The sequence below is a fragment of the Myxine glutinosa genome, chromosome 2 (genome assembly GCF_964187855.1).
Source record: "Myxine glutinosa chromosome 2, kmMyxGlut1.1, whole genome shotgun sequence".
Taxonomy (NCBI): Eukaryota; Metazoa; Chordata; class Myxini; order Myxiniformes; family Myxinidae; genus Myxine; species Myxine glutinosa.
The window spans coordinates 178,116,471-178,133,253 of record NC_136262.1 but is presented as its reverse complement, the minus strand read 5'-3'; the positions used below and the strand labels follow the sequence as shown (position 1 = coordinate 178,133,253).

At 42.4% G+C, this 16,783-nt stretch overlaps 1 protein-coding gene across 2 annotated transcripts in view; it reads left to right on the top strand.

The window, feature by feature from the left end:
• The window catches only part of LOC137421049 (uncharacterized), a 104,825-nt gene that overhangs the window by 49,438 nt on the left and 38,604 nt on the right, over positions 1 to 16,783 (top strand). For both annotated transcript variants that reach the window (XM_068106722.2, XM_068106723.2), the window contains one exon: positions 6,022 to 6,279. In XM_068106722.2, coding sequence (XP_067962823.2) covers positions 6,022 to 6,279 — 258 coding nt within the window. The remainder of the gene's footprint in view (positions 1 to 6,021; positions 6,280 to 16,783) is intronic.

Below are 16,783 nucleotides of genomic sequence, written 5' to 3'. Positions count from 1 at the left end.
CATAAAGGTAGCATTGAATGGACTTCAGCCTGGATGTGTGGTAGAGGCTTTTAAGGCAGTGAAAAAACTGTCCACCTTCAGCCAAAGGTAAGCTCAGAATAACCAAGGAAACCCAATGTTTACCATTCCAAAAGTAGTTCAATAACTTCCTCCGCATCTTAACCAGGAACTCCTCTGTCGTGCTATGTATTACTTTGTATGCAAGAGAGCCTGAATACTAACTTTGGAATAACTAGGGCATGCCCGTACTATATATATATCTAAAAGTATATCCCCCCCCCCCTCTATTTACATGCAATGGTTTGGTCCAAAGCTAACGGCTTGCGAGTACGGTGACAATCCCCCCCCCCCCCCCTCTATTTACATGAAATGGTTTGGTCCAAAGCTAACGGCTAGCGGAGTTTGGTAAAGAAATCGCCATAGCGTGCACAAATGCGCAGGAAAGCGAAAGAATCGCAAATTAGTTTTAATTAGTTTTAAAACATAGTTTAACGCCAACATAGCGGCAACATAGTTTGCCAACGTGAAATAAATGAATACGCTCTCAAATGTGCCAAAAAAAAAAAAAAACGCTACCCGTACGCTCTACCCCGCCCGTACGCCCGTAAACAAAAAAAACAACGCTCTTCGCTTCCGCCCTTCGCTCTGACTGAATTGGGAGAAATAATGCGCATAAGAAATCGAGAAATTATTATTTTCTCCGGAAGAAATCGAATTACGTACCGTAATGGCGCACGCGCTGGGCTCGGCTCGCTGCTCGCTCTCACATCGGCCACGCCTACGCAATAACGCGTTCTGTGATTGGATGCCGGAAGTGCAGTCCTCACTGTCCGGAAGGTCGCAAATCGCAGTTACGATGAATCGCAAATTAGTTTTAATTAGTTTTATAATTAGTTTTAAAACATAGTTTAACGGCAACATAGTTTGCCGACGGGAAATAAATGAATACGCTCTCAAATGTGCCATCCGAGGCAGAGTGTGTTCGCCACGTTCGGCACACGTGATAGCTCGCTGCTCTCTGATTGGTTGAATCGTTTTTTGGACATAGCTCGGTAACTACTTCTGCGATTAATTTAAAACCTTGAAAAGGCACATCCTCGGGTCCCCAGCAATATACCTGGCAAGTTTCAAGTATATCGGACCGGTAGTTGTCGAGAAACAGCGGTCACAGACATACAAACAAACAAACAAACATACACACAGAGATTACTGGAATTATAGATAGATGAACTTTTTAATAAAGTGTTTTCCCTCTCAGAGATGAGACTTTTAGTCACTCAGTCCAATCTCTCAACTTCACTTCTGTGTTGTCCTCTAAGGTGCTCCAGATAATGAGTGGAGAGCACCCACGAGAAGTGGACAAATGCACCCCCAAGTACTTGAGCTCATTGTGACTCCAGATCAATTCCTGAAAAAGTGTTGGGAACTCCATGATCTGCATTGATCCAATCAGGAGCCCAGGTCTTTTTCTCCAATTGATTGGAGCAGACGATGCCGCTGAATAGACCTGCTGACAATCATAAGCGGCTTGCATATCTCTTGCACCACAATGTGTTTGTGGCACCACACACCACCACCACACCACAATGGCACCACAATGCCAGTTAGTCTTCTCATCAAACATAGGAAGGGATCGATACATAGGGAGTATAGCTGGCCATAGTCAGAGTAATAGTAGTTGTAGTTGTTGTAGCAGTTGTAGTTGTAGTAGGAGTAGTAGTCATAATTCACATGGGATGCAAGTTCTCGTGACGTTTGCTGTATTCGAAGTTATATAAATGGACCCTAATACATCACACGGAACCAATTTTGACAAAGGAAGTAGATGAATCAGTTTCCTTTCTCACAATTCCTTGCGTGTCCCCGATGAAATCTGCACCATTTTTGGCTCCCACGTGAACTTGAATCCGATCTCTTTCCTGACAAATCTGCACCCATTTTGGTTAGGCACAACTTCCAACTGACAATGAAAACGGGAAAAATGAACAATTCATTGTTCAAAGGGAACATAAGTCGAAATGAAGAGGTCCATTACATCATTTGCCGTTACATTAACTTTGTATTAATGGCTTTGGAGAGTGTAGAATATACTGGATTTGACTATTTATACAGGGCGTCCATGAAGTCCTTGTGCAACTTTGAAATTTTATAACTTTTCATGTTCACATGATAGAAACAAACTATAAATGGTGCATGAAAGTCAAATTAATCAAGTCTTTGCTCGATATAGATCACATCTTTAGGCTTCAACATATACCGCCATCTTTCGTAATACATCGTTCAATCCGATTTTTCAAACTTGTTGTAAACATCCACCACCAGTTGCTGCTCGGTAATTTCATTGGTTTAATTTGTGATCGTCACTCTTAGTTAATCCAAAGAATGTGGTTTGGAAGAGAAAACAAAGTTTGACATAACCACATATTATAAAATGTAGTCTAATGGGGGAGATATCAGGCGAACAAGATGGCCAAGCAATTGGTCCACGTCTTCCGATCCACTCATCTAAGATGACGTCATTCAAGAACCGTGACACATTCGAGGCACGGGCAGGGAGCCTCGTCTTGCTGGTTCAAGGTGATATGTGAAATAATTAATCGTTGCAGTTCAGGAACCAAATGTGGTAATTGTGGTGGTTGAATTTACCACTGATGTACATGTTGCCTCATCAGAAATTGTGAACTCATCAAGAAAACCAACGGGGAAATTGTGGGTTTAACAACGTCAATACCAACACCATTAATAACATTAACTCGAACAAAACTTGATGAATCAAGCTTTCATATTCCATTTACAGTTTGTTTCTCTCATGTGTGCATCAAAAGTTACGAAAGTTATAAAAGTTACAAGCACTTTATGGACACAGGAAGTAAAAACAAAAAAACAGGAAGTAAAGTGAAGAGTTTATAAGGGCAAAGTGAAAAGTCTGGGTATCCCTTTGTTTGCAGCCGGCCAACAATAATGGGACTTTTTATTTAAATTGTCCCTGTTGACCTCTGATGGACTACCTGCCAATTTGCCGATTTATTGAAATACCTTCAATTCTCAAGATGAATAAAAAGACCTGACATTCTAAGTGTCAAAATGACAATTTGGATCCGGTGTCCCGAGACGGAAAAAAAAAACCTCTAAATGGAGGATTTGATGTTTGTACGGACAAAAACTAAAAATGGAGGATTTGATGTTTGTATGGACGAAAAGTCAAAATGGAGGATTTGTTGTTTGTACGGACGAAAACTAAAAATGGAGGATTTGATGTTTGTACGGACGAAAACTAAAAATGGAGGATTTGATGTTTGTATGGACGAAAACTCAAAATTGAGGATTTGATGTTTGTACTGACGAAAACTAAAAATGGAGGAATTGATGTTTGTATGGACAAAAACTAAAAAGGGAGGATTTGATGTTTGTACGGATGAAAACTACAAATGCAGGATTTGATGTTTGTATGGACGAAAACTAAAAATGGAGGATTTGTTATTTGTACTGACAAAAACTAAAAAGGGAGGATTTGATGTTTGTATGGACAAAAACTAAAAAGGGAGGATTTGATGTTTGTATGGACAAAACTAAAAAGGGAGGATTTGATGTTTGTATGGACAAAAACGAAAAAGGGAGGATTTGATGTTTGTATGGACGAAAACTCAAAATTGAGGATTTGATGTTTGTATGGACGAAAAGTCAAAATTGAGGATTTGATGTTTGTACGGATGAAAACTCAAAATGGAGGATTTGATGTTTGTATGGACGAAAACTAAAAATGGAGGATTTGATGTTTGTATAGACGAAAAGTCAAAATGGAGGATTTGTTGTTTGTATGGACGAAAACTCAAAATGGAGGATTTGATGTTTGTATGGACGAAAACTCAAAATTGAGGAATTGATGTTTGTATGGACGAAAACTCAAAATTGAGGATTTGATGTTTGTACGGATGAAAACTCAAAATGGAGGATTTGATGTTTGTATGGACGAAAACTAAAAATGGAGGATTTGATGTTTGTATAGACGAAAAGTCAAAATGGAGGATTTGATGTTTGTATGGCCGAAAACTAAAAATGGAGGATTTGATGTTTGTATGGACGAAAACTCAAAATTGAGGATTTGATGTTTGTATGGACGAAAACTCAAAATGGAGGATTTGATGTTTGTATGGACGAAAACTAAAAATGGAGGATTTGATGTTTGTATGGACGAAAAGTCAAAATGGAGGATTTGTTGTTTGTACTGACAAAAACTAAAAAGGGAGGATTTGATGTTTGTATGGATGAAAAGTCAAAATGGAGGATTTGATGTTTGTATGGACGAAAAGTCAAAATGGAGGATTTGATGTTTGTATGGACGAAAAGTCAAAATGGAGGAATTGATGTTTGTATGGACGAAAAGTCAAAATGGAGGAATTGATGTTTGTATGGACGAAAAGTCAAAAAGGACAATTTGATGTTTGTGCGGACGAAAAGTCAAAATGGAGGATTTGATGTTTGTATGGACGAAAAGTCAAAATGGAGGATTTGATATTTGTATGGACGAAAAGTCAAATTACTGGAGGAATAACGTCTGTTCCACATCACATGTTGTGTTTAGATGACTTAACATAAATGGTGCAAATGATTGGTTTACCGATCGCATTCATGAGTCACAACCACAGTCAATGATAAAAAACAATGTCACCCTTCTTGGTATTGGCAACATGTACAGTATCTCCATACCTGCTTGTCCTATTGTTGTTTCAATTTGAAAATACAAAGCCGGAAACGAAATGTATGAAACTAGAACGGCACTCGGTAGAAAACAAACCTCCGCTATGCTGAACAGTTTATGTTTTGTATCCCACTGATTGGCCGGATCTGGATTCGGAGCTGAACCAAAATATAATCGGCACCGAACCAAATCATCCACCTTGTGTTGTCATAATCCGTACACAACTTTTTGAAACATCATGTTATTTCTCGTTTTTGGCCCTATCACTCAGTGGTGCAAAATCATTTTAAAAAGTTTAAAATCACGTGATCCGGATCCGGATCTTCGCCAAAATCGATTCGATTATTCCTTGTCGCACACCCAACTTGTCCACCAAGTTTCGTCCAAATCCATCCATAACTTTTTGAGCTTTTGTGCTATATATCAGTTTTATCCCTATCCTTAATGGTGAAGAATCACCTTTTAAAATTCTCTCATCAGGATTCGAATCTTCACCAAAATTTAATCAATTTTTCCTTGTACCTGCTTGTTCTATTGTTGTTCTCTATACCTGCTTGTTCTATTGTTGTTTCAATTTGAAAATACAAAGCCGGAAACGAAATGTATGAAATTGACGCATTAGAATGTTGAACTAATGAACTAATTGACGCATTAGAATGTTGAACTAATGAACTAATTGACGCATTAGAATGTTGAACTAATGAACTAAATGACGCATTAGAATGTTGAACTAATGAACTAATTGACGCATTAGAATGTTGAACTAATGAACTAATTGACGCATTAGAATGTTGAACTAATGAACTAATTGACGCATTAGAATGTTGAACTAATGAACTAATTGACGCATTAGAATGTTGAACTAATGAACTAATTGACGCATTAGAATGTTGAACTAATGAACTAATTGACGCATTAGAATGTTGAACTAATGAACTAATTGACGCATTAGAATGTTGAACTAATGAACTAATTGACGCATTAGAATGTTGAACTAATGAACTAATTGACGCATTAGAATGTTGAACTAATGAACTAATTGACGCATTAGAATGTTGAACTAATTGACGCATTAGAATGTTGAACTAATGAACTAATTGACGCATTAGAATGTTGAACTAATGAACTAATTGACACATTAGAATGACGCAATTGACGCACACACAACCTGTCTACCAAGTTTCGTCCGAATTCATCCTCAACTTTTTGAGATATCGTGCTATTTATTTATCGTTTCGAAGCAGTTTGCCATGACGGAAGGAAGAAGTAAACGAGTTTCAGTCCAAACATTTTGCTCCTTTTCCTTGATTTCCCGAGTGCAGATGAGAACTTTCAGATGGACTTTAAAGGCATCGAGGGAAGCACCGTCACCATCGACTGCTCCGAGTTTGTGAATCCTGGAAGTAAACCCGAAGTAGGATTTATCCCAGAACTGAGCGATTGTATGAAGTTCGAACACGAGCCGAACATTCGTTACAGTGATGGAGAAAAATGTGAACTTGTGGTGACGAATCTTCGGAAAATTGATGCGGGAAAAATCGTCATGGTTAACTTCACAGCCATACTTACCGTCCGTCCAGGTGAGTTGGTACTCCAGGTACACTAAGCACGATCGATCAACCTGATCTAATCAAAAATTTATATTTAATATAGCGAAACTTGTTTTTTTTTGTCATAAAAACATAATTTCCACCAAATGTTAATCCTTTACTTTGCTATTTTCAACTTTATGAGCCGTAAGTGGGGTTCATGAGATCAGATGCCTGTTGTTGTGTAGACCACGATAATTTGGGCCCCTTGAGGCCTATCCTGGGATCATCCTGTTCTGGATTAAGTGGGCTGAAAAATGAAACTTCATGAGAGCACCCATCCATTTCCTGCAATGCTTGCTACTTTGGCCATTCATTCCTTCAACTTGAAGGCATCGCCACAAAAAGTCTGGAGGTTGACTGATCATGTGGATCGCAGTGGCTGGGTCTGTGTGTGTCTGGGTTCTTCCCAACATCTTTGTTCCTTTCACATTTCTTTCTACTTTTTCATGTTTCTCTCTATTCATTCTAATTCTTGTTTCTTCTTTATTTCTCTCTTTCTTTCTTTTTATCTGTCTTGGGGGAAGTGAATTCTTGCAGACATTTTTCTGGAAGGTTCACTTGGCAGCACCTAGATGGGTTTGAGGGTTGAGAAGTAGCAGCTGAAACCCGAATCCTATCCAGGTTACTTCTGATGACTCCATATTTGCTCTCTATTTCTTCTGGTTCCTCCTGATGACTCCCTCTTTGCTCTTTACTTATTCTGGTTCCTTCTGATGACTCCAATGCACTGTTTGATTTTCCATTCCATTACATACCGCAGATAGGCCGGAAGATGCGCGCGCACACACACACACACACACACACACACACACACACACACACACACACACACACACACACACACACACACACACACACACACACACACACACACACAATTATATTTATTATTACTAGGGCATGCCCGTACTATATATATGCCCGTACTATATATCTATCTAAAATTATATCCCCCCCCCCTCTATTTACATGAAATGGTTTGGTTCATTCGCAACGCCAAAGCGAACGGCGAACGGCTTGCGAGTACAGTGACAATCCCCCCCCTCTATTTACATGAATGGTTTGGTCCATTCGCAACGACCACAGAACCCCCCCCTCATGCAATGGTTTGGTCCAAAGCGAACGGCTTCCGGAGTTTGGTAAAGCAATCGCCATCGCGTGCACAAACGCGCAGGAAAGCGAATGAATCGCAAATTCGTTTTTATTAGTGATACGAATTGAATTGGGAGAAATTGGGAGATGAATGAATTGGGAGAAATAATGCGCATAAGAAATCGAATTACGTACCGTAATGGCGGTCAGCTCGTAACGCGCTCAGCTCCGCTCGTGCTCGTCTCACATCGGCCACGCCTACGCAACAAAGCGTTCTGTGATTGGCTGCCGGAAAGCGTGCTGCCGGACAGTCGTCACTGTCCGGAAGTTCGCAAATCGCAGTTAGGATGAATCGTTTTAATTTAATCGCAGTTTGAATTCGTTTTAAAACATAGTTTAACGGCAACATAGTTTTCCAACGTGAAATAAATGAATACGCTGTCAAATGTGCCGTCCGAGGCAGAGTCCGATCGCCACGTTCGGCACACGTGATAGCTCGCTGCTCTCTGATTGGTTGAAGCGTTTTTTGGACATATCTCGGTAAGTACTTGTCCGATTAATATGAAACCTTGAAAAGGCACATCCTCGGGTCCCCAGCAATATACCTGGCAAGTTTCAAGTATATCGGACCGGTAGTTGTCGAGAAACAGCGGTCACAGACACACAGACACACAGACACACAGACACACAGACACACAGACACACAGACAGACACACAGAGATTGCTGGAATTATATTTATTATTATGTTAATTTCACAACATCCCATATTCAACTTTATTTAAATTGTAAATCTCAAAACATCATTCCCTTACCTACAATAAAAACTTTAACCTGTAAGCAATTGACTAGTTTCCCGACTGCATGGATCATCAGCTGGGCACCGTTCTTCCTCGAGGTTTCGATCCTTTCAGCCCAGGACCTCTCCAAACAGCAGATCCACAACTTCTGTCATAGATCCACATCAAAAGATGTTACATCAGAAGATCCACAACCTCGGTCATAGATCCACATCAGTAGATTACCTACATCAGTAGATCCACAACCTCAGTCATAGATCCACATCAGTAGATTACCTACATCAGTAGATCCACAACCCAAGTCATAGATCCACATCAGTAGATTACCTACATCAGTAGATCCACAACTTCGGTTACTTCCAGGCATTCAGTCAAGCCGTCAATGCAACATCACTAACCAAACTTTACTCGCCAGAGGATTTAATGTATTATCTCATAGTTACAACTCCCATCACACATTCCATTGTATGATAATACATTAAATCATGCACATCATACCTTAAATATTGTAGCGGTTTTGCCATGAAAGGCAAACCCCCTTTAGTTAATTGCACGACAACATGTAGCCTGCAGTAGTTAGTTGTTTTTTTTATTGAATGTAAAGATTAGCCCTTTCCCATTGTGTAGTAATAGAGACCAAATATGCGTTGAGTAGGCAGGATTTCAAACCTTTGTGTGGTTAAAGGAAGCCATTCAGATGTGCAAGGAGGCGTGGCCAAAATAACAGGCCCACGTAACCAATGACGTGTCGGGGACACTGCACCAGCCAGCAACCAATGGGCTGTGAAACCTCCCCGAATGAAAGGGGGAAGGAAAACTGAAACTTTCCTGGGAGAAGGAAGGATTGAAGGCCAGCACGTGACCAACCTCAGCCAATGGGAAGCTGTGGAATATTCTGGAAGCTTTCAGGGGTGATAAACCCCCGTCCATTGCCCCCTTGCCCCCTCTTGCTTTTTGGCTGTGCCCACGACCCGACCCTCTTGGATTTTGCTTCATCGACGACATCTCTTGCTTTTTCGCTTCTCCCACGACACGTGTCTTGCCTCTTGCTTTTGGGCTTCGCCGAGGACACTGCTCTTCCTTTGTGCTTCACGGATCCTCTTGCTTTTTGCATCGAGGCCCAACACCCATCACTCTTCGCTGATCTCTTGCGCCATCCCACTGACCTGCAAGCATTGGCTTCTTCCACGACTCACCTGAGCCGAAGCTCGTCTGCCTGCGTTGAAGTTCGTCGGACATTACCTTATCCAGGCTTCACATCGAGGATCGAGCTGCGCATACCAGACACGTGGGCACCTTCGGAGGCAATCCCAGCACGTACATCGATCGGTATGAGAATAACCCGTGTGTCGCTGTGTGAGTGTCAGAGTGTGAAGGCGCCAGTGGGGTTTACAATTAGGTAAGAGTTGATAAGTTGCATCTTCGTCTGTTTCTCTGTGCCTTCAAAATAAAATGCTGTACATTTGGTCACTTTCCAACCTGTTCGGATACATCTTTTCTCCATTGGTCTAGCATCATCCGAGACCGAATTTGGCTCGATTCAGGTCCATAAATCACGTGAGGTAACGCCGCTTTCCACACCGTGCAAATCCGCTTAGCACCCATAAGGTGTGTGAAAGCGAGGGTTCGATCCCCGCTTTCTTCGGTTGCGTGTCTTGAAGGTATTTGGGATATTTGGACCAGCAAACTCTTTGGCACGTGGCTGGGAGATTGGCGATCGGAATTGCTTAGCAATCCATCAATCACGAGCTTAGTTGCTCGCGGTCAACGGCCTGTGTGGAACCGGAGTTCAAGGGGGAACGGGGCATAAACCCCCCTTAGTACATCGACAAACCCGGGATCCGCAACAATATAATATGGCCACCACTCACCACACTTACCACCACCCAGCAGATCCATAACACATACCAACCACCACCCAGCACGTCCATCACACGTACCACCACCCAACATCTCCATCACAAAACAAGAATGTGAAAGTCCTTGAGTAGCCCAGGCAACCCCAGACTTGAATCCCATTGAGAATCTGTGGAAAGACTTGAAGATTGCTGTTCACCAACGCTCCCCATCCAATTTGACAGAGCTTGAGCAAATCTGCAAGGAAGAATGGGAGAAACTCCCCAAATCCAGATGTGCAAAGCTGATACAGACATACCCTAGAAGACTGGAAGCTGTAATCTCTGCCAAAGGCGCTTCTATGAAGTACTGACTCAGGGGGGTTGAATACTTATGTAGATTAGATATTCTTGGATTTCATTTTTAGTTATTTTGTAAAAATTCCAAAAATAAAAATTCGACTTTGACATTATGGGGTATTTTGTGTAGATCAGTGACAAAAATCCTCAATTTAGTCCATTTTAAATTTAGGCTGTAACATAACAAAATGTAAAAAAAAGTCAAAGGTTGTGAATACTTTCTAAAGGCACTGTATGTCTATCAATATCTATCTATCTCTCTGGGTTCACAATCGCCACAAACAAGTGTGTATATGTTAACTGTTTAATATATCACTGGTTAGATTCGTACATAGAAACTATCAACATGTACTATCATTACAAATGGAAGGAGGGACGGACAGGAGGCAAAAAACCCACTGCTGAGACCACAGAATGAGGTTAAAAGACTGAAATTTGCAAGGAAACACCAATATTGGACAACTGGAGAATGGAATCAAGTAATCTGGTATGATGAATTGAAGTTTGAACTCTATGAATAGAAGAGGTGCCAGTTCGTACACCAAACACCTGGAGAACGTTACGATACGCAACGTTTGCATCCTACTGTTAAACACTGGGGAGGTTCTGTGACTGCCTGGGGTTGCATCTCAGCTTGTGGTGTCAGAAAACTTGTTAAAAAAAATCAATGGGATGCTAACACAAGGGAAGTGCAAGCAGATACTGCATCACCCAGGCAGTTCCTAATGGAAATCGCTGAATCGGAAAAGGATTCATTTTCCAACAAGATAACGATCCAAAATAGACTTGTAAAAGTAGTTTTACAAGTAGTAAAATATAAAATGTAAAAAATAAAACGATGTGGTAAAAGCGTATTTGGAGAACAAGGCTACAGCTGGTGTGCTCCAAGTGATAGAATGGCTTCCCCAGAGTCCGGACCTGAGCCCCATATAGGCCATATGGGATTAGCTGGAAACAGAGAAGAAGAAGAAGAAGAATTGCCACATCTCTGAGAAAACTATGAAATGTACTGCAGGATATTTGGCACAATATTCCTGTAAGAGTACTTCAGTCATACGTATATAGGAATCATGGGTAAAAGAGTGATGGCACTCAAAAAGGACACATAAAGTATTGACTGAAATTATAAAATGATACTGTTCTTGTTATTTACTTGAGCCATTGGTTTCACACATATTCATAAAGGCTCTTAATTTACAAAAACCTAGCAGGGACCCATGGAACAGAGGTCCAAGGAAAAGCCTCTCTTTGTTTGGGCAGTGCATAGGTGTGGTTTGAAGAAGAGGAGAAGAAGAAGAGGAGGATTCTGGGGTGTGGTGTTCTAATGCGTGCTTGGATATATAGTCGGTGTTCTTTATGTGCTAGGAGAGATGTATGCGTTCTGCACGTACCATGTTGTGATCTTCGCTGCATTCATCTTGGTAAGACCAGATCGATGGCTTGATCTTTATACTTTGCTTGAGTAAACTTTATATTTATACTTTATAAGATTCAATAGCTAATACGTTAATTGCTTGTGTGCCTAGGACTTGTGTGAATCGATTTCAATAAAGCCTCACTTCTGTGAACGACGTCTTGGATCAATTCCACAACAACCTCACCATCAGATAATTCAAAACACCTCACCACCACATAATTCAAAACACCTCACCACCACGTAATTCAAAACACATCACCACCACGTAATTCAAAACACCTCACCACCACGTAATTCAAAACACCTCACCACCACATAATTCAAAACACCTCACCACCACTAAATAAAAAACACCTCACCACCACGTAATTAAAATACCTCACCACCACGTTATTAAAAACACTTCGCAACCAGGTAAACAAAAGTTTGAGGGAGTAGTTTAGTGACAACACAGACACTGGCCAGATATGTAGATTGTAGATACTAGGGCATGCCCGTACTATATATATATATCTAAAATTATATCCCCCCCCTCTATTTACATGAAATGGTTTGGTCCAAAGCGAACGGCTTGCGAGTACGGTGACAATCCCCCCCCCCCCCTCTATTTACATGAAATGGTTTGGTCCAAAGCGAACGGCTTGCGGAGTTTGGTAAAGAAATCGCCATAGCTCGGTAACTACTTGTCCAATTAATATGAAACCTTGAAAAGGCACATCCTCGGGTCCCCAGCAATATACCTGGCAAGTTTAAAGTATATCGGACCGGTAGTTGTCGAGAAACAGCGGTCGCATACACAAACACAGACACACACACACACAGAGATTACTGGAATTATAGATAGATATAGATAGATGGCTGTACCCGAGTTTCTGTTTTGTCATGGTTTACACCAATCATAATGCAAACAATTATTTTGCAAAAAATGTATTTGTAATATAAATGATATGACATTTTATAAACAATTGAAGTTGAATATTTAAGTTTAAATTTTTTTAATTATTATTTATTTAAAAAAACACACTCAGGACATACACATGGAAGAGATAGGTGCATACCAGAAGTTTGGTACGATTTCACAAAAGTTTGAGGGAGAAGTTCAGTGATGAGATAAGACAAGACAAGACAGGCACTGCACAGATATATATAAATATATTGTTGTGGTTTTGTGTTTTATAATAAAGGTTAATTTCCCCTCCTCGTTAGTTACACTACAACATGTAGCCTCGTTTAAGCTCAGTTATTTCTTAGTAAATGTAAGCGTAGACCTTTCCTGTGTCAGTTTTGCGTTGAGTAGGATAATGAGAATTAGGTCCCCTTATCGATGCTTCCATGCTTTTGGTTTTGGCGCGAAATACCATGAGGCAGGCCTGAACAAGTCGACCAAGGCCGAAGGAAGGCGGAGGAGGAGCCAACGGTAAGCGCGAGCCACCAATCAGGGCTCGAGGGGAGTGACTTACCACTGTGGCAAAAGGCAGGGTTTGGAACATTCGATTCGGGCTAGGGCGGGGCAATATAATCCTGTGCCCAGAGCCCCCACCTCAGTTGAGTGCGGATGAGTTATGACTTATGAGAGACAAGCCCATGAGTCGGTTCGGCGCGCTGAGTTATGAGCTGGAGTTATCAGTTGGCAGTTCGGGGTTTTGCAGATGAGTTGCGCAGCCCATGAGAAGAGTTACAAATCGGAGATGTGAGAAGACGCGCGTGAGATTGCGTTGTGTCGAGTCATATCGGAGGAACTGAATAACTCCATGTATACGAACTTTGCCCTGCTCCCCGCGCTCTGCGCAGTATTAATCGCGCTGTAAAGATGACCCACGCCGGGCCACAGATGTGCGTTTTTCCTCCTGCCTGCCTTTGTCGATATACGTGCCGCGAGGATTTGCCCGCCTGCCTGCCTTCGCCGGGATACGTGCTGTGACCGCCAGAGGGCCATGCCGGGTGAGCTGTTCCTGGAGCGACTGAAGCAGGTGCGTTCGGCGTGCGGACATTCTTCCTCCATCTCCCTGTGTGTGTAAGTGGGCCCATTGTCTGGGTAAAGTAGGACTGATTAAGACTGCCCTGTGTCTCTTCTTCTACCAAATCATTGTAAATAGTGTAATAAATCTGTTCTTCCTTCTGATTCGACCGTTTCGTCCCTTCCATAATTGGCTTAGCATGGTACGAATTAGATCGCTCTAATCGGGTTCAATAGCAAGGTAACAGCACGGGTTACGTGGTACGCCATCCGCTCGGGTGTACTCAATTACACGTGGTTCGTGCGAGACTCGATCCTCGCTTCTGCTGCGGCGTGGGTACTCAAGGTATGTGCGAAATTGTCCCGAGACCCTTTTTCCATGTCTGCCCGGAAGTGGCGACTCAGTCTCGCGGTTTTGAAGACCCAAGGAGAAAAAGGGGCTTAATCTCCTTAAAAGGGGCTTCGGAAAACCGCAACAATATAGATATATATTGTTGCAGTTTTTAGAACCCTCCACTTTGTAAATAATAATCCCTTACAAAATAATCCCCTGTAAATATCCCCTCTTCTAATGTTAAAAGAGAGCACCATAGATAGGCCACGAGCAACACGTAGGACACCATAGGATCTTCTTTAGGTATTTCATTAGTATGTGTTTCAGGTAAGGCTCTGTTCCAATAGTTTGAATCTACGTTGCATTAATGAAATAAGGATAGGCCCTACAGCTCCCTCAACATCAGTGCGATTAGTTTTCTAACCCGTGCGACGCCATTATGCACGCGGTCATCTTGGAGAAGAAGGGGGAGGAGTCAGCCAAGCGCCAAGAACAAGGCGTGGCTCTGTCAATGCCTCATCAAGGGGCGGGACCAGTGAGCCCTCGCGACCAACCAAGACCGAGGCGAGCTCACCGGTGGGCGTTTCCAAAAGGCAGGCGGCTTGATACGCGGGCGGCCAATATAAGCGCCGCCGCGGACTACTTACGGAGTCAAGTCGAGTGAGAGAGTCGAGCTAAGAAGGGGAGAGAAGGCGTGCACAGTTGTGGAGAAGGCCTTGGTTGTGTTCATGAACTTGTTGGAGGCGCGCGCCGTGAAAGAAGGGTTGGAGAGGGTTCGCTAGCACGACCATCCAGCTATTACGTACGCGAAGGATCCCAGTTTTCCCCCGCTGTATATAATTGTCCGGTCACGTTCAACGACACGCGGAGCTGGCTACCGGGTTTCGCCTCGAACCCGGAGCTTGGACCGGAGCGCGAGGTTGGAGCCTGACCTCGACGCCTACCATCTGCCTGGACCCTTCTCTTCCTTCCCACCATCCCTGCCATTCCATCCTTTCGTGTAAGTGTGTTTGTTCTGTCCTGGGCGTGTTAATTAAGACTATTTAAGCTTGCCCTGTGTCCTTTTATTTCTTCTCTTGTATATTCTCGCCCTTTCGTTTCCTCTTTAATCATTACTGTATAAATAAACCATATTTGTTCTTTCTTTACCCCTTGGTTTCTTCTCATCCGATCGCTTTCATCCTGTCCCCAATTGATATACGTGGCACGATTTGGCCAACGCTCAGGATCAGGTTAGTGTTTGCTAACGGCTCAGATTTCGGACTGCTAACCACTCGGCAAACTACATCTTGTCCGGGTCCGAGCAGGGAATTATATCCCTGCTTTGCGGAGGAATTGGCAAAGGTATTTGGGAACCCGTTGACCAATCACCCTGGCCAATCTCACCCCGCAAAGGAGCGTGTAATTTCCAGGACTGGGGGGAATCGGCCAGTGTAAAAGACAAGGGGATTAACCTCCCCCTTGGTAACGGGAGCGCCGATCCCTGGATCCGCAACAATATTTATATACACTACCGGTCAAAAGTTTTAGAACACCTCAATTTTTCCGATTTTTATTGAAATTTAAGCAATTCAAGTCCAGTGAGTAACCTGAACTGGTACAAAGGTAAGCAGTAAAGTGCTCGAGGTTAAAAAAAAAGTTTAGGTTAGCAAAAACGGGAAAATAATGTAAATTGCACAGTTATATTGTAAAAAAAAAAGGCCTTCTTCAGGGAACAAGTAATGGGTTAACAACTTACAGCCGTTCTGCAGCAATGTAAGTAAATTAAGCCTTGAAAGTTGATGCAAACAATTCCTACAGGTGTCCCAACCTCTGCTGATTACTTGATTACAAACCCCCTGTCTGTATAAAAGCAGTATTGGAACAGACTGTTATTACACCCTCTGAAGCATTATTTGGACAATATTGCACTGCAGGAAGTAGTATATTGTAAACTGGAGGAAACTCTGACAGGAAGAGGTCTAGCAGACCCAAAGCCACAACAGAATCAGAAGACAAGTTTCTGAGTGTCAACAGCTTGTGTCATAGGCGGCTCACAGGACAAGAGCTTCAAGCACAGCTTAACACTGGTCGAAGTAAGCAAGTCTCAGTTTCAACTGTGAAGAGAAGACTTTGAGCTGCAGGTTTGACAGGTCGAGTGGCAGTAAGAAAGCCATTGCTAAGATGGGAAAATAAGAAAAAGAGGCTTGCCTGGACCATGAAGAACCACCAGTGGACTACTGAAGACTGGAAGAAGGTCTTATGGACCGATGAATCAAAATTTGAAATCTTTGGTTCATCACGCAGGGTTTTTGTATGCCGTCGAGTAGGCGAAAGGATGGTTCCTCAGTGTGCGACACCAACTGTCAAACATGGAAGAGGAAGCATGATTATCTGGGGCTCTTTTGCTGGATCCAGAGTCGGCGACTTGCACAGAGTGACTGGCACCCTGAACCAAAAGGGCTACCACAGCATTTTGCAACGCCGTGCAATACCCTCTGGTATACACCCAGTTAGTCAGGGGTTCATCCTACGGCAAGATAATGACCCGAAACACACCTCCACCTATGTAAAAACTACCTTTGAGGAAAGGAACAAGACGATAGGCTTCAAATCGTGGAATGGCCAGCACAGTCTCCAGACTTAAACTCCATCGAGCTGGTTTAGGATGAACTGGACAGAAGGGTGAAAGCAAAGCAATCTGCAAGTGCAACACATT